We start from the raw sequence: 26536 nt of genomic DNA on the forward strand, positions 1-26536 counted from the left end.
GGCTCGCCTCTCCCTAGCTGCAGGCAGGACAGGTCAGATGAGCATCCGGGAGTGATGCATCTCCCAGGAGTTGTTCACTGGGTGAAGCATCCCACAAAGCCCACCTCCCATCAGGCAGTTAGGCTCACACCTACCTGTCTTTAAACCCACGGACCACCTTCTGGATGAGAATGACTTTGTCTGTGATAGCCTTGTCCCTCTCAATCTCCAGTAGCATGTCGTGATGATCCTGTGAGAGGAAATGATACAGCACACATGTCTGAAGCTCACCATCTGCCTGACATGTGGCAGAAGGGGTGGTATAAGTTCTGTCCCTAGCAGAGGTGTCCAAAATACACTCTTCAAACATTTTACATCCCAAGCATCACCCCACCTACTCACTGGGGAAATCCTAACATTAACCCTAGTGATCTGATACCTTCATTCCCATATGAAGCAAACCATCCAGAAGCTACTTTTGCAGTAGTTTATAGTCTGAGAACAACCAAATTATGCTTCCCTTTCTTGCAGAGCTCACTGCTAGTACTGGCAGCCATGAGAGTAGTTCTTGGGAGCACTGGAGAAGTTTGTGAACAAACTCCAGGTTGCCTGGGTCCCATCACTCCCTCCAGCGAAGGCAGCAATGACTCTACACTCTAAGGAGAAAACAGATCACCAAAACACTAAATTTCCTTGGTCTGAGGCTTTCAAATGCATCAGTCTAAGCTTCCTATTGATTCCTCCCGCACTGTTTGTAATTCCACTTTCTCTCCTGGTGGCAGCATGCTGAACACTGCCAGGCTGGGTGCAGCAGAGGCAGCTCCATACATTTCCTGCTTTGCTCGACCTCATATGGCCCCTTGGGGCCTCCAGATTTCTCTGTTTCCTGCCCTGACAGCTGCGAGATCTTGATAATGGATTCTGGAAAGAGTGACTAGTGAGAACAGCTTCTAGGGAAAAGATAGGAGTGTTTGCACCGGCAATGAGGTTGGGGTGAATTTAGATTTAAGAGGTTAGGGTTTACCACTGAGATTTTTGCTTCAGAGAAACCTTTGCTTCCAGTCTGGTTTCTGGCCAGCTCAGCTTCATCTTCTTGGAGCAACACATGAACGGGTTTGTAAGGAGAGAGAGTGTGAACAGGGCTGCAGGGGTCCTGCTTCATTGGGCTGCCCTGTGTCAGCTGGACCAGTGCAGAGAGGAAAGCTGTAGGCACATCTGGGGTCATGCAAATACATGCTGAAAGCAAAGTGAGCCCATTGTGCTTTTGGTCTCTCTCTGCAGGGCTCTGCATGGACATCCCTCCTGCTGCTACGCTTTTTGGGTAAAGGCAGGAGATGAGTTTGAGCAGTTCAGCCCAGGAGGAGAAAAGGTCATCTGCTGTATGTGACCATTTCTGCATTCGAATAGGTATGTGCCGGCAGTAGTGCTGGCAGACTGTCAGGACTTCCTCTTGCCTGATGCTTTCTAAAATGCGTCCAAATATTCTGCCTTGGCCCAGGTTCTACCCACTGCCATGCCAGCCTAGAGAACATGCTCTTCTCTGGCAATGAAAAAGGAAAGGTAGGAGATCTGGGCAAGGTTCCCAGCTAGGGGCGGGGCATGGAGAGCCACCTACCTTCAGGAATATCTTTGTCTTGCCAATCTGCCAGTCGTCATCCTTCCCAAGCACAGCTTCAGCAATGCGCTGGCACGTTCCACGCAGGTCGCCCTGGTAGGAGAGGAGGTGGGATTCACCAGGACGAGCGTCATCCATTGCTCCTCCCAAGCCCAACAAGGACCATTTCTGGTCCTAATTTCAGCAGTCTTCTGCTGAGGTTTCCAGGGTTTTAGTGTCATCACATTTAAGGTGAGTGAGAGAGACAGACTGCAAATGACCCCTTCATGCTCAGCTCCCCGTCTGACAGACCTTTAACAATTTTTCCTTCACTTTGAAAGCCCAGAGCATCACTGTAACATTTGGGAATCAAATGTTGCATACTTGCTTTTGGAGAAAATGTATATCCCATAAATATTTCTGGAGAGCCCAGCAGAGAGCAATCATGACCCATGGAAGAAGATGCTCACCTGCTTGTACGCTGGCTTCACGCCAGGCATGAGCACTCGATACCGGTCCACAAATTCCACAAATGTGTAGCGGATGGGGTAGCCAGCCCGACGGATCCGGATAGTCTCCATCATCCCCGAGTACCTCAGCTGACGGACACACAGCTCACGGTCGAACAGCTGGGGAAGTTATAAGACATGGTGCTTTGGTTGCACATCTTGGCCTGGATTGGCCATGAGAGAGCAGTAACTCTGAAGACGTATGGGGCAACCAAGTCAGGCACCCACCCAAATTCTTCCCTTGGTGGACCCAAGGCTGTAGGACGGTTCGCTTTAATGAGCCTGATCCTATGAAGTGCTGAGTGTGTTTGACTCACTCTTTCTCTTCAATTCCTGCTTGCAAGACTTGGATGTGTTTTACACATTAAACAAAGGACTGAGAGCAGAACTGGAAAGCATGATGCAATGAACTTCACTGTGCGAAAATGGGCAGCGACGCCGCATCTACAAGGGTCAAATTGTACAATCCTCACATTGAACACTCATGGTCACTAACTTCTGACTGCCACTCTGAGCTGCTCTGGCACGATTACAGCACTCCTGTAAGGGCAGGGCAGTACCGTTTCATGGGCAGAGGAAGCAGAGGACTGTATCAGTGAAGGCTCAGACACTTTAAGGTCTTAGGGTGCATATACCAGTTGATCTCAGGGTAGGTGACACCCTGAAGGAGATTGAAAGAATAGGTCAGAACAGAGACCAGATGAGAGTTTTCAGCTGCTAGATGGGCAGATTGCTGAAGTAAAATGCTTCAGGAATATCCCTGTCATTGGCTTGGTACTTCAGTGCATTGAGAAGGATCCCGGAGCCTCTGAGAACACACTTTTGCAGCCCACTGGGAGCATTAAAAATGCTTTCAGCCCAAGTGTAAAATAGAGGCAGATGAGGTGCGGTGCTGGCAAACCACAGAAAGTCGTGATGGTAAACCCCAGCCTAGGCCAAAGAGTTACAGCCACCATGTTATATATCTGCCCTCCCTTCAGCCATCTAAATTGTGAGCATCTGTGCATATACAGATATGAGCACTTAAAATGAAAGTCACCTGAGCTTCCCCTGAAGTAAGGGAGGAGAGATTTGGTGCATATCTTTATCTCAGATATCCTTGTTATCTCAGACGCATCTCCTGGGACCAGTGGATCTGCTCTGTGCATGCACCTATCTCTCCATCCCTGGAGGAAGCTTTTTAACTAGCTTGTAGCAGCCGTTTAACCATGAAAGAGCTGGAGTGAAGTGAGACAGGAGAAGACAACAAATGAGCATGGAAAAGGCAGAAAAGCAGCAGCATCCAAATTTGGTCTCAAGCTGTCCTTTTCTACAGTGGGTACTGGGCAGTGGGACAAGAAAGGTGCAGAGCAGAGAGGCATGTGTTCCTCTATATCCCCTCACCATGAAGCAGGTGATATGCGAGCAACTAATGCTCCAGAGCCTGTAGGGCTAGGTCATTGCCCATATGGGCAACTATGTGCTTCCTGGCATCAGGGCTGGATGAGGTGTCTGTGTTACACAGGCTGCTAGAGATGGTTTTGACTTTGTTAGCATGGCTTGTTACCTAATTCATGGTATGCATTTCTCTTGGACGAACCAGAAAAACAGAGCAATGCTCAGAAACAGCAGCGTGAGGTGATGTGCAGACTCAGAGAACTCCAGTCAACATCCTGATGAAACAATTTCCACATCCCCCCTCCAAAAGTACATTTTAGAAGGAAGCAAAGTTTTAAATAACATAAAGTAACAAACAGCCAGGACTTTCCACTGACCTTTCACTTCCCACTATCCTATTTCCTATCACTATCAGTACACTTTCCTTCCAAGCCAGGGACAGAAAATGAATTCCCAGAAAATGTTCTCTTTTGCAGTAACTCTGCACAGCTCTGCGTACCATTACCCAGGATTTCTTTTTTCACTTCTTTGTGTTATTAAACCAAGGTGAAAAATAAATTTAGCAAGAATTTTTCTCATCCACTCACTACTTTAATAGGGAGATTAATTTCTCTTTGTCTGACTCTTTCAAACTTACAGCTTTTTCTATGTCTAACTCAAAGTTTTGTAAATAAATCATTTGGACAGAGACTTCTGGCTTATAGCTTGCAAGACCTGATGAAATACAGACTTGTTACACAGGGGACAAAATGCCCGACTGAATCCCAGACTTCCAGGCATAAAAGTAACTCAAAGTCAGGGCATTGGGAATAATTCGTTAAAACAGGCCAGGATGTGCATCTATCATTATTACCCATGTTCCAAAAGAAGGTCTTACTTTTATCTCAGTTCAGAAGATAATCTCAGATCAGACATACTGTTAAATATTAGCCCCAAATATTCCATTAACATGCTATTAGACTGATTTTTATGCTCACCAAAACCAGGATAAGTGCATAGTAAACTGCTCTGAGAGTGCCACCAAGTCTTTCACTTCACATTGTATTAAGTTCATTGAACAGCAAAAAGAAGTTTCAAACAAATGCTACTTGTTTGTAAAAGCTCTGAAATTCTCTATTCTACGCTGTTTTGCACTCAGTTGAGCTTTGCTGACAGACACTGACTTTAGATAAAGCAGCTTTGGCTAAATCAACTGCTACCAAAGGCAAGGGCAAAATGACTCAGAGAAACAAACATTATTATTATTATTATAGAAATTATTATTAAATAAAGCTCTTTTTCCCCAAGCAACATCACTATTAAGAGCGGTGAGCGATTGCTAACAGCACCAGGGCCCAATTCTGCAAGGTGCTGACAGTGGGATTGGGGCATTCCATACCTGTCTTATCATCTACCTTTCACTGTAAAAGTTGGAGTCCTTTCCCTGAGCAATTTGTAATTGGAGGGATTTACAGTCACCACTTTCTCTTTCATTTGCTCCTTTAAATTTGTCCTCAGAATATTTGCAGCTTTTGAAGCAGCTTTCTGGGAATCAAAGTGAATTAATTCTTCTCATCTTTCCTCTGAGGCATTTTGCCTCTTTTTTTCTCTGCATTTAGAATTGTGCTTTCACAACTGGTGTTAAAAAATACACTTGAGAGCATCTAATGGGAATAAAACAGAATGAGATTCCTTGGAAGCAAAAATCTTGTAGAAAACACCCATGGGAAGGGGATCACATTTAGGAACCATTGAACATTGAACCAACAGGACTGAACCCAGAGTCCTTTAGCTCAGCCTAAGCCTCTAGTAGGGAGCTGCCTACCCTCTGTGGAAATTCAGAGGTATTTCCTAGAGGAGAAAGGGCTGCAGAGTGAATTCCTTGAGATTGTCCTAGGGAAGAAAGGCAGGGGAAGGAGATCCCCTCTGCAAAACGTTTTGGGGTACAGTTGGATTGCAAAGGAAGTGCCTGGTTTTGCCAACCCTTTGGTGACCCCCTTGCTTGCAGAAAGGGCTGCAGGTTAGTTTTCTAAGTGACCAGGGTCAATCCTAGCTCCATTGACTCCTGAGTTTTGCCACTGGCTTCAGGGCAGAGTGACCCTAAGGGCATTTCTGTACGAAAAGCATCGAGGAGAGAAAAGCAAGACTTACCATGGGCTTCTTGTACTCATTGGGCTTGATGCAGCGGACAAAAAAGGGCTGGCACACACTGAGAGTCCTCATCAACAGCTCCAGGGACCGCTTGAACTGGCTGCTGAGCGTCGGCGAGCGCTTCCTTGTCTCTGCTCCCTGCAAAACCACAGTGGAGCAGGCTCAGGAAATGAAAGGATAACAGTGCCTTTCCCCTCTGGCTGCAACCCTGGGAACGTCCCATGGCTTCTGGGGCCAGAGGAGGGAGCAAGGACAGAGGTGGTTGAGTGTTTCAGCAGGAGAGAGACAGGGCAGAGCTGGGGAACTTGCAATGGCTGGACTCGGACAACCTGCTCCATACACCTCTATGTAGGAAGAAAAGTGCCATAATTTAATATCTCCTCCTTGAGCCTCCCTGTGTCACTGGCAATCCCAACTGCCCTATGCAGAGCTGTAAGGAAGATCTGCCTGTGACAAAAAACAGCCCCTTCTGCGCCATCAAAAATCTCTGTATTGTAGCTTGTGGCAATGCATTTACCCAGGTCTGCTCCTCAGAAACATCTTGGGCTTCCCTGTCACCACACATTGCAGCGTGGTCATGCCAACTCTACTCATGTGGTTCCTCATGTCAGGCTGAGTGTCTTCTGTTCCCCAGTGTATAGGAAAAGAGACCCATGCAGGGTGAAAAAAAAGCCAAGGGCACTTCCAGTCTGCAACAGCTCCAGAAACTGCTGATCTGTATTCCTCAGCCTATACTACAGGGAAGACTGGAGCTGTGTTTGGAAAAGACTGTTAACTAGAACAAATGAGGTGGGTGCATAGGGTGAATCAGGATAATTTTGAGTATTTTTCTTGGTTTAGCTCCCTTGGTTAAATTAATAATCCAATCTGCAGTTTCGGGCAAGTGTTTCTAAAGCAGGATGAAGAGGTTTCCCTTAACAACCCCTTCTCCCTGCCCTGGGAGAACCTTGTTAAACCCGTTTGAAATTAAATGAAGCTCCTAGCTCACTTTATGCATCAAGCACTTCTACCCAAGTTCCATACACACCAGTCACAGTGGTGCTGTGTGTCTTATAGGGTCTGGTGTTCAGGGAGCCTTTGTGGGGCAGCAAGTGCTACTGTGGGTTGGAAGAAGAATTGGGCACCAGGATGTAACTCCCTCTGAATTGAAAACAGGGCAAACTGTGACATAACACGACCTGACCTGATGACCAGCAATTTCCCAAATGGATGATTCCAGCAGGATTTTAATGCACCTTTCCTCCGAATATTCTCTTCTTTGCAGGTGGCCGAGCCATGCATGAAGTCACAAAGTCCCCATTTGCACTGGCCTTGCTGCTGTATTTTGCAAGGTAGTGAGTTTTAATTCTACTTCTGCTAAGATCTTTATGTGTGCTTCACTGCATAGCACTAATACCCTGTCAGATAACATCCCTAGCACCCAAAACTGCTGAATTTAATAGAATCACAGAATGGTTTGGGTTAGAAGAGACTTAGCCCAAGCCCCTGGCCATGGGCAGGGAATTTGCACAGCTCAGGTTGGAAGTGATGATAAGACAAACCCAATTAACACAAACACAAAGTCATTATGGAATTCCAATAAGAGAAAATCCAGCTCATGCACACACCAGAAAAACCTGGTCTGCTTGCCCAGGAGAGCTTGTCAGGCAGCTATCAGTGACCTCTCCCAGAAGAATCCTCCCTCAAAGGACAAACTGTCAACAAATCTAGAGTAATTAGTGGATGCAATTGCTACCTGCAAAGCACCATAGAGTCTGGTGCTTACATTCTGTAAGCTTACATTCTGTAAGCACCAGATCTGATCTGATGAGAAATAAGCTATTTCATCAAGAAACCCAATCAGGACAGCTTTGATTAATGTTTTCTTCTCACTTTGCTAATTATGTGCAAGGGGTTAACCCTGTGCAATGTGAAAGGACAGCCACAGTGGTTAGAAACAGCAACAGAATGAGCAGGTCTGGAAGTTGGAAGCAACTGCATGTTAGCCAGGTTTGTAACTTTAACTTGGCTGGGAGAGGTCATTTTTTAGCTGTGGTGGGAAAAAGGGTGCAAGACTTTGTTCAAGGCTCATACAAGGGAATGCATGAGTGTTTTGTTCCCAGACAGCAAGACCTGCCTCTCTAGGTAGCTCATGCCTTGCATTTCTTCCTTGCATGCATCCAGCTCTGGTAAAAAGCAGTGGTGCCATCTCCATCCTTACACCTGACAGCTTTTTGCAGGGAGGGGTTGTAGGGAAGGGAAAGCAGCCAGAAAGCAGCTTGTCTTGCTATCCAAATTGTCAGAGCAGTTTGAACTCCTGTCAAGACCGCACCATCCCACCCATTCACACACTTCCTTGGCTTGACATTTGTGCACAGATCCTTCTTGATGGTGAGCATCAGCCCTTTGGGCACTAACTGGGCTCCCCAGATACACAAAAAAAAAAACCCAGGTGAGTTCTTTGTATCAAGTTCCTCCTGCAGGGCCAGGGTGACATCACTGAAGTCATTGTGGTTCTTTCTGCCTCACCTAAACACCAGCATGGGGAGAATCACACCTCCTCCCTTATTCCAACAAAATGGAGCAAAAAATGAATGGAGCAGCCTGCCAACACAGCCTAGTTAGGCACTGAAAGACAGGTTTTACTTCAGAGGAGAAACATTTTTTAGCTTAAAACATATCCAGTCCCCATAGTCTGAAGGAGAAAGAGCTGAATACATTCTGCTTTTCTCCTGACCAGGCATGTCTTAGCTTTCAGTCTCTGAGACTGTAGCATCTTTGAGACACAGACTTTCTCTTCAGTAGTGTCCATACAGAGGTTAGCACACAGGAGGATGTGACCTGTGTGTCATGGGGAAGAATGAGAAGGATTCACAGATGCTGTAGCCCAGACTGGGGCACTGAATAATTACTCAGCCTGTGCTTAGCATCAAAGGTAAAAAAAAAAGCAGAAGAGATAAATAGAAAAAAGAAGAGAATTACATGACTTACAGGGTAGCACACTCTCAAAAGAGATGTTCAGAAAGATGTGAAGACCAGCATGACATTCAGACATGTGTCATTGCCACCTCTTTCAGCCACATCAGGCCAGTCTGGCTTTAGAGATGCAGAGATGTGTGTGGCAGAAGTCATCATCATCAGGACACAAGGGGATGTTCTGCCAGCATGGGGTGTCTGAGATCCCCAGTTGCATACCTGGAGCATCAGGACATTTTCAAGCATCTCTGTGAAGCTGTAAAATCTCCAAGGTCTTATTCAAACTCATTCCTTTGGTGTCTTGGACATGTTTAGGTACTTATCATATGTAGAGGGCTGAGAAAGCAACAACCAGTTCAGCCTTTATCCACCCTGTGTGTTCAGTGGTGGACACAAAATTAAAAATAGGATGGTCTTAATAGAGACCCAGACTTCCAGTTAGGGCAATCACCAGGTATTTTATTTTGCAATGGTCAAATCAAGTAAACAGAAGCAAGGAGAAAAGCACGTACAAGGGGAAATGTCACTGAGCCAGAAATGGTAGGAGTTACTCCTGCCATCCCTCTGCACCTTGCTCTTCAAGGAGAAAGCTGCAAGGTGCACCAGGATCACTGTGCTCTGCACTAAGTCTGCCATGGAGATGATGACCTCCTTCAGTGGAAAAGCAGAAAGACAAATTATGTAAGGTGAGTTAGGGAAGAAGAGAGAAGCATGTACCACTAGCAATACTTTGTGGAAAGATTCTTGAAAGAGGATCATCCTCAAATCTCTTTAGGATTACAATGTCTCTAAACTGGGCCAAGCCAACATGACATTTCTCAGCATTTTTTCTGAAGTCTGAGACAAATTATGTTTGTTGCTTATTTTTTTGTTATATGAAATGTCACTGGGGTGGCCTCAGCTGACCACTGAAAGCTGAGGTCCCCTCATAACAGGTTCTGCAGTGGCACATAGTGAAGAGACAGTCTCTCCTAAAGGCTGTGCAGTCTGGAAAGTGCTTTCAGATGCAAAGTTGGCATAGGCTACATAACAATGCTGACTATCAATATTTTGAACTAAACCCCATGTTATAAAACTGAAGTTGATGTATTTTGAAAATCTTTTTTTGGCTTGGCTGTTCTCCACCTTCCTCAATGCCTAACAAGTACAATCAATTTTTGTCAGAAATCTTACAAAACATGGGACTATATTTTGAGAGTAACTGTGGCAAGAGCAGAATTTCAAGAAATCGTCAGTGTTATTTCTCCCATTTCCCTGTATTCCCTGTGCTTAATTTCACCATATCCTAACTCAGGAAGGATTATTTTCATGGCATGTGTCATTGCTATAACTCTAGAGCAGGCCCCGAAGGGACATTGCTACCCAAAAAAATTGCAATCATATTTACAATCATGGTACTAAGGGGAAGGAGCCCAGCTCTGGAATGAATGGCTTTAGGTCATTTTAGGTCTGATGCCCCTCACTGGAATTCCAAGTCCAAACATCCCAAGACACTGCAGATGTAAGAAGGTTGAAATTCAGCCCCATGCAAGGATCTGAATGTTGAAAGTCAGGTCTATCTCTAACATAATCCTCTGGCTATTGAAATATTGTCATGGAAATGCGAGCACAGTTACAAAGCTAATGTCACAAAACATTTAGCACGCATTATGCTACCTTTTGGCTAAATCAAGAAAGGTTTGAGAATCCATCAGAACCAGTCAGGAGATGAAACACAGAAGACCTAAAAAGGTGCCAAGAGCCTGTTTTGATGATCATGGTGAAGTTCAATATTAACTGTGTCTTTGAAGCCTTGGATTTCAGCTCTTCTCTGAACAAGACCTAACCCCCTCCTAGAATGATGGCATTTCCAAGTGGTCCAGAAATGCAATCCAGGAGTCTCTCTCTTCACACAAGAAATGTAATCTTCCTGCTCCAAAAAGGGCAAAACAGGGCCAGATTTACAGTTTCATGGATGAATAATGTTCCATTGAAGCCAATGGTGGCACCGTGACAAGCAAAAGTCAAATCCCATAGATTATACATCTGAAGGTAATTAAAATAATTCAATTATCAGAACAGATCCTCAAAACTTTGACTTGGGCTGGTTCTGATTTTATCCAAACCAAATTCCCATTGTTACAAAGCCCTTCTGAGTTGAGTCCTAGAAATAAATGACACAGTCATACACCCACACACTATTTAACAAGCTGTAAAAATGTTCTCCATCATATTAGTCACTTGAAATGAATTCTCTATAGATAGTGAAGGAAGAGGAATAAACTGACAAGAGTAAAGCACAATCCTTTCCAAGGAGAGGTGAATATAAAACAGAGGAACTCATGTATTCAGTTTACCTTTGGTGTGGGTGTGGGCGACTGGCCAAATGTGCTGGATGCATAGCCACAGAGAAACTACATGAAGCATAGGTGAAAAAAAAAAAACAACAAAAACAAAACAGAGACAGAGAAGAGCAAATAGTGAAAAGAAGGAATAATCGAAATGGGAGCTTGACTTTGTTAGTCTTGGAGGTCCAGCTGTTAAAATATCTCATGAACAAAATGCATTAGTTATTAGGGGGTTTTCTATCCCTCTCTGGCTTTTCCCCTTTGTCTCCATGTTCATATCCCTGAAGCTGAGGGAATCCTCCTCATCCGGCTCATGCCTCCTGGAAGCAACATGTCTGCATCTTTTAATCTCACTCATTTTGCATCCAATTTAAACCTTTAAATCCTCTACCTCACACATTTTGGCTCTCAATACACAGCTCTTGGGAAGGTGCCAGGGAAAAAAAATTCTCATAAAAAATCTAAAGAAATACCTCCCTTCTTCCCGGATTTTAATCCAACAAAACAGATGCTTTCTATAGCACTGAAATTTTTACCAAGAGGAAAGCCCACAGATTTCATATTTGTTTTCCCTTCACTAGTTTCCATCCTTCGTTGCTCCTTCCACCTGTTCTTCAAGCAAACGGCACTACCAGACCATACTGGCTGATTCCTCAGAGGAATTGTGTACAATTCCCACTGAATCCATCATTTCACCCTGCATGGCTCAAAGCAATGTTCTGATTCAACAAACACATGCAGATAGACCTCCTTTTGATGGGCATGTGTAAATCAGGCTTCACAGCCCCATGTGCTCCAGCAACACCCAGGTCACCACACTGGTTTTGTTGTACATAAATAGTAGTTGTTTCAGGGATGAAACAGTTACTACAATATGCAAATACACACTCTCGACTAGTTTTCACACTTCTCTGATCTGTGGCTTTCTCACGTTTCTGGTGAGGATCCCATCTGAAAGACTGAATCCAAAGCAGATATGGACTTGCTTTTAAGTGACTCACAAAATCCTACAAACTCATCAATAAGCTCCTGAGGACCGAAGACTGGAAGCTGTTGGGCAAAATACTTCATTATTTGATTAAGCCTTAGCAGAGCAAGCACTTGTCTGTTTTTAAGGGAAGATGCTAGATGTCATTGACCTGGTCTGACTGTCTCTGGAAGGTTTCTCCACAGATTCTCAGTGATGATCAAGGAAGGTGTGCAGGCTTCCAATAAGGGCCTTTGATCCAGCTCTTTGCTACATGTAGTCAATTCACATGATCCATGCTCACCTGCTCCTTCTTTTGAGGAATGTGTTTTAAGAAAGGGGCTGCAAAGAGTATTGAAATTTGGTGGAAAGCATTGGCGTAATTATTTCAGCCCTGTGTTAAATCCTGTTTGCCTAAGCAGTTTTGTTTGCCTAGTGTTTAGGGGATTTGTGCTCTCCCAGTTCACATTACCATGGTGCATAAGTATATAAACCAGTAACTATGTTTGCTCCTCTTGCAGTTCCATGCCAGTCAGGTTACAAATCTCTCATTCAAAAAGAAAAGCAGAGATCATTAAAGTATCAAAGCACAGGGATCACCACTCAGGACAGATTCTGAAGATGTTTTATGGAAGTATAAAAGAAAATATTTATTTCAAGAAAAGTGCTCTGATGCTTTAAAATGTCTCAATCTCAGGTCCCAGACAACGCCCAGGTGAAATTCTCAATTTTGCTGTCATGTACTTCCAGCATCTTTTAAAGATACTTGGTAGGCGTTCCTATGAAAAAGTCTGCATCACTGTGTAAACCCAAGAGCTCCCTCTCTCTCATCACTTCCCCTGAATGTACCTCTGCTCTGCTCAAAGAAGCAAGACATCTTTTCCAAGCTGTACTGTAAATCTGACACTGAAAATAAAAAGCAGTGAGGAACAAGCAATAAAAAGCAAAGTAAATCGCAGCACTGACACTAAGGGAGTTAGCATCTACTTCAGCAGGAGTATGAACATCTGAGGATAGCTCTGAACCCACCAGGAGCACCATGCCAATTGGGCATTAATTGAGCTTAATTGAGGCTGATAAATGTTATCTTGTTCCTAATGAAGTCAAAAAGATATTGATTATACATTTCAGCAGGAGCAAAATTGAGTGGCTAAGGGTTATGAAAAAAGGCTTGTGTAAGTGTCTGTAGCCTATTTAAACAAATTTCTTGGGAATTTAAACATTTCTTTCCCTTAGCAGGCAAAGGACTTAATAACTTAGATCTGCTTGGTGCTCCTGGAAGTCCCTAAGTCCCTTGGCTAAGTGGCATTGGCTGGCATTTGAAAACAGGACCACAACTTCTAAAAAACTTAATTGCTTTGGAAAACTTTATCCCCAAACTCTCTGTAGTTCTGTGGCTTTGCCTAGGAAAAGGCTGGAGGATTTGCGCATAGTGCGTAGACTCTATCTGTGTAGATTTTTTTCTCCTTTGATCTCGGGAGCAGGGCTGATGATGTCTTAGTAGAGATGTAGGTGTTCAGCTTACACAAGAAAACATCATATATTTGTGTTATTAATAGTGAAATAGCCACTAATCTCAGCATTTAAGCAGGTATTTCATTAACAAATGCTCACATGTGGTGGGAAGAGTTGAGGCTGCAACTGCACCCTGCTCCAGAGCTTCAGCATGCATGGTCTACCACACAGAGCATGGATCAAGCACGTACCCTTCCAGAGGACTGGGATCTGGAAAGAGGAGCTTTAAGGTTCAGCTTTCAGACCTAGTGTCCCTTCTCTCTGTTGCCCTAAGTAAAATCTGATTGTTGGCTGGTTCCTCCCAGTCCTGCTTTGGTGCTTAAAGGCCAAACAGACTGTCCCTTTGCTCTGCTCTGGTCTACAGGTATGTGGTATTCACTTCTCACTCTATTACACACAGATAGGACTATTCAGCTGAAGGGGCTACTGCTTTCTCTCAGATCTCTACAACCACAAACTTTACTTTTCCCATCTCTACACAACTAGGAATCACAGCACAAAATAATATTAGACAAACTGAATGCAGTGAATAGAGGCTGTACGGTGGATATACTTGTGACACCACATGAATGCTTTCTGAAGGCTGGCTCACGCTAACAGGTTTGAAACACCTCAAACAGCATCAGAATGAGCAAAAGGACTCTTTGATCATATTCTGCCTCTTCCAGGAACACTCCCCCACCCCCATGAATAAAGATCTTCTCTTGCTTGCATTACCATTGCCACATCTGCTTGGAAGATCTGTTTGATGAATTTGTTTTTTGAGGAATGCACCAGCTGAATGATGTCTCCATGCAGCGTGTCCCTGTTTTTCTCCAAGAAGCCTAGAGGAATAATGGGATAATACATAGACAGATAGATCACACAATGCAACGCGGCCAGGATGCAAGCAGCCTCTGGGGGTAATGAGTGGGCAGAGAAAGTAGGACAAAAAGAAGGAAGACAGAAGCGCACCTTGAGACTGGATCAAAGATACATGTAGTGCAAAGCACTGAAATTCTGTCATGGACACACACAAGCCAAAAAGCAGCAAACTGCAGTTCATGGGCACTGTTTAAGGTCCAAGTCATTACATCCAGAAAAGGAGTACAGTGAATCACAGAATCATAGAATCATTTGGGTTGGAAGAGACATTTAAGATCATCAAGTCCAACCGTAAACCTTACACTGCCAAACAAACACAATGACGCTACTATGGGCTATCATCCTGCTCTGCTCCAACTTGGCAGCAGTTCACCTCCCCCCAAAGCATCCCTCAGATCTGCAGTGCCCCAAGAGCTGCCTCATACCTTTTGTTTCGTAGTAAACAATTCCAGCAAAGTGGTTAATGCCAAACTGGGTTTCATAGTTATTCTTTGGAGGAATATAGTTGGTGTTAAGCTTGTGCTGGGAGTTCAGCTTGTGTAACATAGTGGCATCTGTACCCTGTGCACACAGGAAAAGATCTGACATTTAAACAGTGTTTGTCCCATTAAATAATTTTACAATAAATACTTCATTTATTTTTGTCTTTAGTGACAATGTGAATTTATTTTGAGTTGCACTGGAGGGGATATCTCTGTACAGAAATTAATTACATATCACCGGTAAGTTGTGCTATAATCCAGAGAGTGCTTCAAAAGGAGCATATTTAACACTATTTTCCTGTAAACTTTGTCAAAGGCTATTCTTGAATCTCTTGCAGGCATATCCTTCCATTAGAAATACTAACCTGTTTTTTAGCATGGCTGTGGTACTCATGGAAGAAAACGTAACACAGAAATAAAAACTGAGTAAGCAACCCACTGGTGAATGTGTATTTGGGGCTGATCAGACTTCTCATAGGGTGTCAACATGCAAGCGCAAAGCAGGTAAAAACAGGAGAGCCACTGGCAGCAGGGCTGAGCCCAAAACACACCTTGGGGAACTTGCTCTCCTCGTCAATGAGGGAGATGATGTTCATGGGCTTGATGGCAATCATGTCCAAGGCATCCTGGTTATCAGTGAACTCGATGTGCTGCCAGTTGATGTTCTCCAGGTTGTACTCCTCCTGCTCTAGTTTGAATACATGTCGCACGAAAAACTGCTGCAGGTTTTCATTTGCAAAGTTAATGCAAAGCTGCTCAAAACTGTGGAGGGAAGGTCAAGGAAAGGCCACTTTAGATCCATTATGGTCTATCTTTCTCTCTCTCTCTCCATGCTTGAAGCAATACTCTCAGACCACAACAACCACTCAATAAAGTTCCTGTTGACTGAGAATCTCCTTATCAGTTCAGATAATCAGTTTTTCTTCCCCAAAACAATACTATAGCCATTATACGTTTTGCCTAAACCAATAAGTTCAGGAAATACGCTGTCATCTGCAACATAAAAGTGATTAGCTCTGATAACCTCTTATACAGAAAATGGCCTGGCCCAGCCCATTCCTGTTCATCTCGGTAGAGGTGAAAGGACTGCAAGACCCTGAGCTTGTGGCGGTGAAGGAGGGTTAAGACCTGGTTCTCCTTTTGCAGGCTCCTTACCTGTTGACAGTGAAGTTCTCAAAGCCAAAGATGTCAAGGAGGCCAATGGATCTCCTGACACTTTTGAGTTCCTGGGAAGGAGGTCTGTAAATTGCAGCATTGATCTTCTCCACAATCCACACAAAAAGCCGCCCATAAATTCCCTGGAACATTTGAAAGAAACAAATCACTGAGGCAGGTTATCAGTTCATCCTGCTAGACTGCAGCACCATTCAGATGGCATAGGGTCCTCTAAAGCACGGCCAGCAACTGAACGGTTTCCGAGGATACACTTACCGGACTCTTGGTATGGTTTACATCTTCAAAAGCCCTTTGGCAGATCAAGGAAAATGGGCCTGAAAGCCTAGGCAAGAGACTACTGAAAGAAAAATCCCTAAATTTGGATCTATGGGTTTGCTCTTAAGCCAGATCAGTAGAGCCATGTTATACTGCCAGACAAGCCAAGGATACTGCACCTGGACAAGGTGCTGACTTAAGTGTGGCAGCACTGGCTGAACAGTTTGCTGGCCACTGCTGCTTCAGTAATTCCAGAACCGTGTGTTACTAATTTCTTTTATATAAGCTACAGCAATGCTACCACAAGGTGAACCTCATTCAAAGGCCCATCACCACTGGAGAAGTCACTGTCTGGATTTGCAGACTAGTTCGTTGTGAAACAAGCTAGGTTGATATATCAGATCCCCACAGACAGAGTGGGGGATCCAAGTTGGCCAAAGTATGACTTACATGGGGCTGCAAACAGCACAGAAGTGATACACACCCATTCCATCAACCTTCACCACCTCAGAGTCTCAGGTGACGCTCTTTCTAAGTGCTCTGATGGTTGCTCAACTGCTCTATACCTATTCCTGTGACATTTGGTTTTATTTACTGCTGCAGACATACCCAAATCCTGAAATTCAGGTGTGGGCATTACAGGTGTTGATAAAGCTGGTCTGATTTGTATCAGCTGAGGATCTAGCCCTGGAGCTCAAGCTGAGTTGTTTTCCTGAAGCTGAGGTGAAGTAATTTCAGAATTCTGCCTCCTTCCATAGGTCACTTTTGAGTACAGACAGCCTCAAGTTCAGATTTAAACCTAGACCCCTTTCATCTGAACTCTTTGTGCATCACAAAGAAAACATAGTTTCAAGGACAACTGCTGGTTTGAGCTTACATGGGCAACAAGCGAGACACTTTCTCTGTGCTGTGGATGCTCTGACCTCAGAAGTGGCAGATTTCTTCAGCTTAGCAAGAGAAGCAGAAGGGAATGCCCTAAGACTTACCTTTACAAAAGCGTCCCTCACATCCAGTGCTTGTTCCATGCTGAGAGGGGTGGAGACAGTCTCACCCCTGGTGATTATAGTCCGGCTGGTAAGGCAGTTCATCACGTCCTGAGAATCAACCTGGCAAGGACACCACCAAACACAGCTGCTGACTTTAGAGTATAAGGTGTCTTTTCAATGGCCTGGGCTACTGTCCTGAATGTGCATGGCAAGAGAGGGACAGTGCTGCTCCCCATGTCTGGAGGTAAGGGACTTTTCTTAGCTGTACAGGGCAAATACCTCAGACGATGTCACAGGCTTTTTCAGAGAGACTAATTAACACCTTTATACAGTGTTTTACTATGGAAAGTGTTCATGAGACTTTGTGTGAGATGTTAATGAGGCATGGGGAGAGAAGATGAAAAAGCAAAGCCTGCAAATCTGTATCCAGCACGAACATGGCTTTACAACACCTTGACCCCTTTTTATACTTCAGAGATCAAGCCAGGAAAATGACCAGCCCCTATACCACATGAAAGCAGACTGCACACAGCTGTGGATAACACTCCAGGACCAGCAGTGCCTATGGAGGTGAGATGGTGACCCTGAGAGCGGCCCATTACCTGCTGGGAAGGCCACTGGAGAATGCTCCAGCCATGCCATGGATAGTTTGGGCAAGGGTTGTCTCACCTCACTTTGGATACACTCAGTGTAAATGATATCTCTGCCTAAACAATTGTAATGAACTCTCTTTATATCAATGTGAGAAACACTCTATTTTAGGGAATTAATTATTTTAGATGTCCTTTTTAGGATGACATGCTACCAAAGTGTCTGTTTTTCTCCGCTAGCGTGAAGAAGAGCTCAGACACCTAGCCCCAGTGCAGGGCAAAGTACGGCTTATCTGGCCCTCTCCAGCCTCCTAGAGGTGGTGGTACAAGGAGACCCTGGCTCAGATGAAGCTTTGCCAAAATACTGGGAATATGGGAACAAACCAAAAAGGGGACAGGAGCACTGCAGAGCCACTGACCTCCAGCAACGATGCCGCAGTGATCAGTGATGCTGACTGAACAACTTCACAGGCATCCAGATTGTCATAGGTCCGAGCTAGGGGAAGCAAGGCAGAGGGAAAGTAATGAGCAAGGTATGAGGGAAAAGGTCTTTCTCCACTGGCTCCACGTGATGGTCAGGCAACATACAGCCATGAGAAGAAAGAAAAGTTCATGCAGGCTGGACGCCTGCAGCTGCCTGCAAAGGACTCATCCATTACTCTGACAGCCACCGTAAATGACATATAGGGTAAGTAAGTGCTTTAGGCTTCTCTCTTCCAAAGAAGCTTTTTAAATTACGACGTCAATTCTGACAGCAGAGTGGTTTGGTACCTTTACAAAGGCATATCAAATCACACTGACACTTGTCAAATGCTCCAGTAGTCTCTCCTTGCAAAATCTGAGTCTACTGAGTGGTCTGTGGCTAGATTCAACTTCTCTAAATTCAGGAAAGGTGGATGTCACTGAACATACTGGAGCCTGCCAGCTCTACAGAGTAGGCAAATGGATTCATTCCTCCTTTACTATCCTTACACACCACTATAAGCATGTAAGCACCTGGCATGGCACCATGGCAGGTGGTCTGGATACAGCCTTCCGTCCCCAAGTTTGACTCCCTCTCACCATGCAGAATAAGCAGTAAAAGTCTGCTGGATCGCACTCCTATATTTTCCCCTTTTACCTTCGTACTGTAGGTTCCCCATGTGCAGAATGGCAGCCAGAAGCTTGGAGATTTCCCAGTTCTCAGTGTCGGTGAACATAAGGACCTTCATTGCAGAGCGGATATTGGCGTACTCCTTGCTATCATCTCTGCCATCGCAAGTTGTGCAGTTACCCTGGGGAGGCAAAGAGGTCACACAATGCATGGGGTAAAGCAGAGGGTATCTGGCACAAATGGGTGTAACCATAATCTATCCAGGATTTACCCCTAAATTGGCAGACATTTTGTTTCAGGGGTGAATAAGCAAAAGATGATGCTGAACCTGTGGATCTGGCTCTGCCCTTTGGTGTACACTATGATTCAGTGCTTAGCTTTGTGACCTGCCCTTACCCTCCTTCCCCAGCTAAACAGTGTCTGGCTGCAATCAGCAGAGGAGAAAAAGTTCTCCAAGGTGGAGATGCAGAGCAAGAAGGGAACATGCTGGAGGCTCCCACTGATTCAGCTAGAAATCTGGTCCCAGCCTCACTGATGATGGGCCAGCCTTAATCACATCTGCTTCTACCACTTCCTCTAGATTGCAACAGTAGTTTATAGGGAGTGGGGTTGGAGATTGCTGGCTCTGCCAGACACGTGGAGCAGAGATAGGTCAGCACCATCTGCTGCTGAGAACGCATCATCCAGCCATGCATGTCTCCTCATCCATCACTGCTGCAAGACTGTCAGGTCGTATCCAGCACCGTGGTTATCTCCAGACAAGTAACCTGGACACCAATCACCAAAACATTTCAAGCGTATTTCCTGCTCCATGGGAAGAGTGGACATACACTTATCTACACATAGGAGTTAAGGATTTGCACTAAGACTTTAAAGCTTGTGGTTGGACAAAGAAGCCCCACAAATTCTGTAGCTAAGAGTCAGGAAGGTCGCAACCAGCAAAGCAACTCTTGGGCTGTGGAGAATGCACCTCTGCCTTCTCTCCTCCTTGCTAAGATGCTTTCACCATGTCACCTCACCAAAGCTCTTATTCACTGTGCTCTCACCATTGCAAGGTAGTTGTAGTCTGTGGCTTTCCCAAGACCCAGCTTCTTCTTCTGCTCCATTGTCATTCCTTTCAGCATGCAGTAAAACACATGGTAATTCCTCTCGTCCTGGGCCTGCAGTAGAAGAGCAAGTGTCAGCTCTGCGAGGAGAACAGCACCACAAAGATCAACTGACAAAGTGCCCGCTCCCACACCTTGCAGATCTGCTGCCTTACCTGCCTGCAGACCCGGGACTTCTCCAGCAGGTACTGCTCAATCTTTGCCCCCTCAATGGCTCCCCTTTTGTTGAAGTGGATGTCGATGTACTTTCCGAAGCGGCTGGAGTTGTCATTGCGGATGGTCTTTGCGTTCCCAAATGCTGTAGGGAAGAATTGCAGTGGAAAGAATTGCAGAGGGGACCTGGCACAGGGAAGATCATGGATCTAGTCTCATGAGCAAAAAAAATAATCAAAAGTGAGCAGCTGAGAGGGTATGATCAACTCCAAAGTCTTTCCCATAAGTTTGGCAGGATGAATTTCATCAGCATGGAGAAACAGGATATAGCACAGATGACTGTCCTTGGAAATAGAGAGCAGCACAGAGAAGGAGGCATGGGAAGGGGGTGACCTTATTCAGGAAGAAGGGCTAGGACAGCTGGATTTTGGCAGCAGCTGATGAAATACAAGGGGGTTGAGGAAGGCTGGTGGGAGGATGCTGCAGTGTGCAAGGTGATGCTGCGCAGGAAATGACAGAGCTACTGGTGAGTGATATGGTGACTGAGAAGGAAATAAAGAGCTCATCCTTTAGGGAAATACAGAGGGACTAAGCTAACCTCCAGAGGGAGACGTCACCCTGAAAAAGACTGTGCGCAGAGAAACATAATCGTGTCCATCTTTTGCATGGGTGTGGACTGCTGACATGAGCACCCTGGCCAGCATGCCCTGGAATTTACGCTCCAGGATTGCTGGCAAGTGATGGAGACGCATTTGAAATACAAAGCCTCTCTTCTCCTCAGTCCTAGCAGTGATGAAGCACACGTTCAAAAACACCTCGTATGCATGGCATGCACCATGATGCTTTCCAACACCAGTAGTCAGGCAGCCCTGTGGTGCCCTTAGAGCCTCACTGCATCTTCATGCCATGACTGAAGGAAGCTCCAACAGAGCACAGAGAAGAAAAGCTCAGCCCCTGACTTCCCTGTCTGCTCTGATAACATTATGCATGGAAAGCAGGTTGGATAGTCACATTTCCGTAGATATAGCAAGCAAAACACTGCTCTCAGAGTAGCAGAGGAGGTAAAAATCATATTGTTCTTTAAGGAAAATGCAATGTTTCTGCGTAAGTGTAACAGGTCCATTTGGCACCATGTTGGGGCCAGAGGGTCAGACCACCTATTTCATTTACAGACATCCAATTAAAACAGTGGGGCTGATCACAGTAACAGCTTGCCAATGAAGCTATTAGGGCCATGAACTGATTCTTGTTACCTGATTCTTTCCTGAACTGCCTTTATTTCTTTTTCTGCATTCTGCTGCCATTCACTGATCTTGGAAGGAAAAAGTTGGGTTTGCTATTCTCTTTTGACAACAGAAGGTATTTAGGCTGTGAAGCTCTGGTCCAATTAATCTCATGTTCTGCTGAACCAGCAAAGAACAGGAACAGGATTTTTGCAGTATGGTCAAATGAAACAAAAAAATAGCTAACTGAATAGCATTTACATTATATCAGTGCTCTACATAGAGTTATAATTCCAGCAATAGAAGAGGTGGTGAGATTTTTCAAAAGAGCTATTTGATTTTTAAATTCCAGACTTCGGTAAAATTCAAGGTTCTGTTGATTTTTTTTTGGGAAAAGTTACTGATTTAAGTGGAAAATACATTTTTTAAATTTTAAGTGAAAAAAACAACTGAAAAAAATTTCAGGTCAGCTAAAATATGTTGCGTTCAACAACAGTTGTCAAAAATATTAATGGAAAATTTCAGAGCCCAAATCAGAGAATATTTGTCTTGTGAAAAATAAACTCAGATAAAAAGAAACTGAATGTGCTGTTTAACAAATGTTTACCTCATCACTTTTGATATTTTAAAAACTTTTATCAGTTTCTGAAATTCAAAGTATAACAACTTATAACAAAAAAATAAAAAAATGACCATACTTCGTGTTTACTGAATCTGAATTCTTTTGCCAGCAAAAAAAAAAGCTGCCTCTGTCCACTGAGACCTCACCTTCCAAGATGGGATTTGCCTCCAGGACCTGCTGCTCAATCCAGGAGTGCTGACCGCTGATGGCTGCCAGGAACTGTAAAATCAGTTTTGTGCTTTCTGTCTTCCCTGCTCCAGATTCACCGCTGCAAAGACAACAGGAATTGAAGTCAGTGAAAGCCCTGCTGCACCCCTGCCAATGTCCTTCTCTCTGTCATCAAGGGACTGGTCTCTCTGCTCCTCTTCTGTTACCACAAGTAGGATGAAGCCACTAAGGATAGGTTTCCAACATCCCTTGGACTGGCTGAAATCGTAGGACACAGTGACAGACAGCTTCCAGCCAAGATCCAGATTTCCTTTCCATTTGTCCAGGCTGTTGCTTGGGTTTGGATCTCTCCAGCAAATAACATCATTCAATCTGCACTAGAAAGGTCATGAAGCACTTCCAGACAATGCTTTTCCAGATATGAACACCAGACCATGAGCCTGTGTTCCAGAAGTTGGCTACATGGTCAGACTGGAGCTGCCAAAATGTGCTAGAAGGCAGACTGTGAAACACTGTCTTCTAGAAACAGGCATTTTCACAGGTCCCCTAGACAGGTCCAGCTGAGGGGCAGATAGGAAAGGAGAAAATCAAGGGTCAGGAAGGAAGAATTACTCCCCAAAGCTTTTTCTCCACTGAACTTCGAGCCCTGTTATCTCACATGCCCCTGTTTCAGCCCTGACTTTGTCAACCTGCCCGGTCTGAATGCAGGCTGTCACACCAATGGTGGCAGTTCTGGGGAGGGGTACCACACTCAGCATGGGTCACCTGATAGTCCTAGAGGAAGGGCTGGGCAATAACCCCTAGCTGTGAATCTGTGGCCTGTCCAATATATGGGGTAGCCAGTATAAGTGATTGAAATGGACTTTTCTGGTGTTTAATTAAAGAACACCACGGACCGAGCCCTGGCTCCGTTGCCAAATTGCCTCACCTCTCAGGGTGGGCTGCCACAGGCACACTATGTCATGCCTGACCTTGACTTTCCTCTAGACCCCATCTGATGCTTTCTTAGCCTTGCAAGATCATTACTACATGGCCTTTTCAGTCCCACATATCTGAAATACTGTGGACAGGATGCTCCAGGGTTTTGTTTTTATGCAATGAATGCCTGGAGAGGTGGTGCCCTGAAAGCATAAAGACTGGGGGTTTAAAACTTGTCAGGATAGTGTTGGAGGGCTGAGGGAACAAAATCTGGCTCATACCACACTTCGGGACAGACACTGAAGTAAACTATACCCATAATTGCGACCAGGCATTTCTTGGTTCCCAAGGCTGACCAGTCCAGAGCGGAGCCATGCAGGGAGACAGCAGTTCAGCATCATGAACGACCACAGGTCAAATGCTCAAGCTTATATTTAGCCTTTCCTTGTGTAGAATGTACAGACCTCTGCATCCTTGATGTGTGCAGGAGTACTGAATTCAAATTTAAAAAGGGAGGTTGAAGATGAAGATGAGATCTATTGTGTTGTAAGGTAAATACCAAAGGATCGATCAAGCATTTTTACTCGGAACAGTGACTGCAAACAGAGACCACTTCTACACTTAGAATATGTTGACGGCAGCTCTAATAGGTCATTCAAATTTCTGATTCTATTTTGCAAGATGTTCCCCATCAACCACATTGCAGACAATTAGCATCCATTTTCAGGATATGGCCCATTTGGAAATTTACCAACTCACCTTATGATACAACACTGGTCCTTGTTGTTGCGCTGCATGTTGAAGTAGCAGTTGTCAGCAATTGCAAAGATGTGTGGTGGCATCTCACCAATCTTTTTGTTGGTGTACAGGCGTATCTGCTCTGGTGAGTAGATGGGTAGGAGCTGGTAGGGGTTTACTGCCACCAGTATTGACCCAGTGTATGTCTGAGGGAGAAGCACATGAAGGTTTAAGGGAACAGTGAGACGTAGCTGGATGGCTTTATCAGCTTGGATGGTGCATGGAGGCCAGAAAAAAACAAGGCTTTTCAAAAGCTGGATGAAAAATGATGTTCAAGTCAAAGATGCTTGCAGGGTGGAGCCTGGAGCAAAACTGGAACAAAAGACTCAAGCTATCTAAACCAGTACATACTCAGGCCTGTTCATGAACAGCATGGATTCAAGTCCTAACCATATTTTGGATGCTCCTCAGTTAAGATTCAGAGTTTCAAGTTAAGGTCATATTTGCAAATATATCACATACTTACTGCATCACACAAATTATGAGAAGCTGTAGAAGGGACCTGAAGACCATTGCCATGTTTCAAAGCAGGATCAGCTGGATTCAAACCATTCCTGACAGATGTCTGTCAACCTGGTTTTATACATCATGACAGAGCTGCTAAGCCTCCCTCTGTCATACATTCTTCTCTACCACCTCTGCCTAACCAAACTTCTCCACGCTGCAGTTTAAACCTGTGCACATGGATACGGCCCACAAAGTCCTGCCATACCCCACATCAGCCATGTCTGAAACTTTGGAAACGGCCTTTGGTCTATACTCTGCTCTCTGTGGCACTTGAATGAACAAGGCTGTCCTGGGCCTTGGGCAGCAAACTCTTTTGTGGTGTCTTGCTCTTTTCTTTGGGCCCTTCCAGGAGACAGCTCTCTTAAGCCTCTCACCAAAGGACTCAAGACCTTTGTCATCTTACTCAGATGCAGCTCTGAGGTTAGGAGGTTGGGCCACATCCCAAGCTCAAGGTAGAGAATAAGGATTTCCTACCCCTACTTCAGGTGTCTAAAAGTTAGTGTCCAGAGCAAGTGAGTCAATGGGGCTCCACCTAGGGCTAACTGAGGGGCATGAGATGAAGGCTACTTTCACTCCATGACTTCAAAGGAGCCAAGTTGCCTTCTCTAGGTTAACTTCTGGCAACTGAAGTTCCAAGATTAATGTCACCTTTCTTTGCTGGTGGGACAAACTGTGAAAGTGCCCCCATTGCTGAATACATTCTTTTCAGGACAAAAATTAAAATCATTATTTCAACATAAGGAGGCATAAGTTTTCTTTTTATCTATATAGCCTAAACCCTACAGTAGGTCCTGGGCACAAAGCAGCAAAGTGGCAGAGGCAAGTTTGCTTGTGAATTGAAAGAAAATCTCTCCGTCCTCTACTGGCTGCTTCTCTTTTGGGGCATATTGCAAACTAGTTGATGAATAAAACAAACAAGCCTGAAGTGTTCCTCATTTCTGAAGGCAGAAAAATAACTAACACTGTTGGTGAGATGATTGCAAAAGGAGACTTGTAGGCAAAAGCCCCAAGCCGAGTTTCTCCCATCTGTCAATCATGATGGAAAGGGCTTGAGTGGAATCAGATGATAATTTGTTTGCCACCATCTATGCAACACTTCCCACCAGCTCAGCCTTCCTGAAAGGCAGCCAGTAGGTGGCAATTGTGCCTTACAGTAGGGATGCTGAAAGCCCTTAGGGACTCCTTACTTTCTAGCTTCATGGTCAACACCAAAGAAAACCTTTCTGTTCAGTCCCAAGAGAGGTTTAACTTTACAAAGATAACTGAAAAAGGAGATGACAGTCTTCTCTGTATCAGGGGCTTATGTGCCAGTGAAGGAAAAAAGCTCTTTAAGCTCAAGAACAAAGTTGTCAGAAATCCAAAGGGTAGAAATTGGCTATGGAATCATGCAGCCTGGCTGTTAGAAGGTGGCAGCATTGACATAGGGGAGCAGAAAAGTCTCAGAGCAGCCTTGAACAGGAACAGAACAGGTAAGCTTAGTGCTCAGAGAAGGAATAAGCACAATTTCTGAATTGATTATGTCACTAAGATCTCAAATGAACCACAAGGCTCAGTTCTGGGTGAGATACTTGGAAGACTATTTTCTCTTCATAGGTTATCCTCAAGTTAATTTTAGGGACATCTCTAATCTTCCTTGAGCCTCTACTCAAAAAGAATGACTCTTTGCAGAGTTCTCTGAAATCCCTGCATTTCAGCCATGCTGGTCTACCCTGCCTCAAATGCAGAAGGCATTTTAAAGCAGACTTTTAAAAGAGTTAACCATTAGTTGTAGGAATGCTTTCTGGATGCTTTCACTGACCCTTCTCTTGTGATCCACAAAATACTTAGTCAGCATGAACTCTTGTACCTTCCCTGTTTTTGTAGGTCATTCCTAGTTGATAAATACAATTTGCCCAATTCTCACAGTTGACAACATGCAAAACTTTGTCCACTTTGCTGATGAAGGGCCAAAGGGTACCTCCAAGGAAATATTATCTCCCAGGTTTCTGTTGCTGGGAGAAGGCAAAGCACTCCTCACTTGGGAAAATAAAGATTTACTGATAAGCAGGAGCTTTGCCATAGCTGATCACAGAAACCAAATCTTGGTGCAAATTCTGCCTGCATGACCTACATTTTAATCAGCCCCAAACAAATCCTTTCTGAGTCTGCTTCCCTCACTACCCAGAGCACCACGGCTGACTTCATCTGGATTTTTATGGGGTTAAATCTTTACCAAACATTACTGTATTTTGGCAACCCTTAG

The 26536-nt window shown here is 44.6% G+C and overlaps 1 protein-coding gene across 3 annotated transcripts in view; it reads right to left on the bottom strand.

Annotated features, from left to right (window-relative positions):
- The window catches only part of MYO7A (myosin VIIA), a 102362-nt gene that overhangs the window by 31162 nt on the left and 44664 nt on the right, over positions 1-26536 (bottom strand). For 2 of the 3 annotated variants that reach the window (XM_069883275.1, XM_069883276.1), the window contains exons 5-20: positions 23749-23933; positions 22050-22171; positions 20061-20203; positions 19846-19959; positions 18827-18980; positions 18126-18202; positions 17117-17236; positions 15855-15997; positions 15251-15461; positions 14643-14778; positions 14071-14177; positions 10881-10937; positions 5590-5727; positions 2044-2202; positions 1595-1687; positions 135-229 (exon numbers count right to left, since the gene is read on the bottom strand). In XM_069883275.1, the coding sequence (XP_069739376.1) occupies positions 135-229; positions 1595-1687; positions 2044-2202; positions 5590-5727; positions 10881-10937; positions 14071-14177; positions 14643-14778; positions 15251-15461; positions 15855-15997; positions 17117-17236; positions 18126-18202; positions 18827-18980; positions 19846-19959; positions 20061-20203; positions 22050-22171; positions 23749-23933 (2054 nt within the window). The remainder of the gene's footprint in view (positions 1-134; positions 230-1594; positions 1688-2043; positions 2203-5589; positions 5728-10880; positions 10938-14070; positions 14178-14642; positions 14779-15250; positions 15462-15854; positions 15998-17116; positions 17237-18125; positions 18203-18826; positions 18981-19845; positions 19960-20060; positions 20204-22049; positions 22172-23748; positions 23934-26536) is intronic. The other variant, XM_069883277.1, reaches the window with a different exon arrangement.

This window comes from Phaenicophaeus curvirostris, chromosome 1, assembly GCF_032191515.1.
Source record: "Phaenicophaeus curvirostris isolate KB17595 chromosome 1, BPBGC_Pcur_1.0, whole genome shotgun sequence".
Lineage (NCBI taxonomy): Eukaryota > Metazoa > Chordata > Aves > Cuculiformes > Cuculidae > Phaenicophaeus > Phaenicophaeus curvirostris.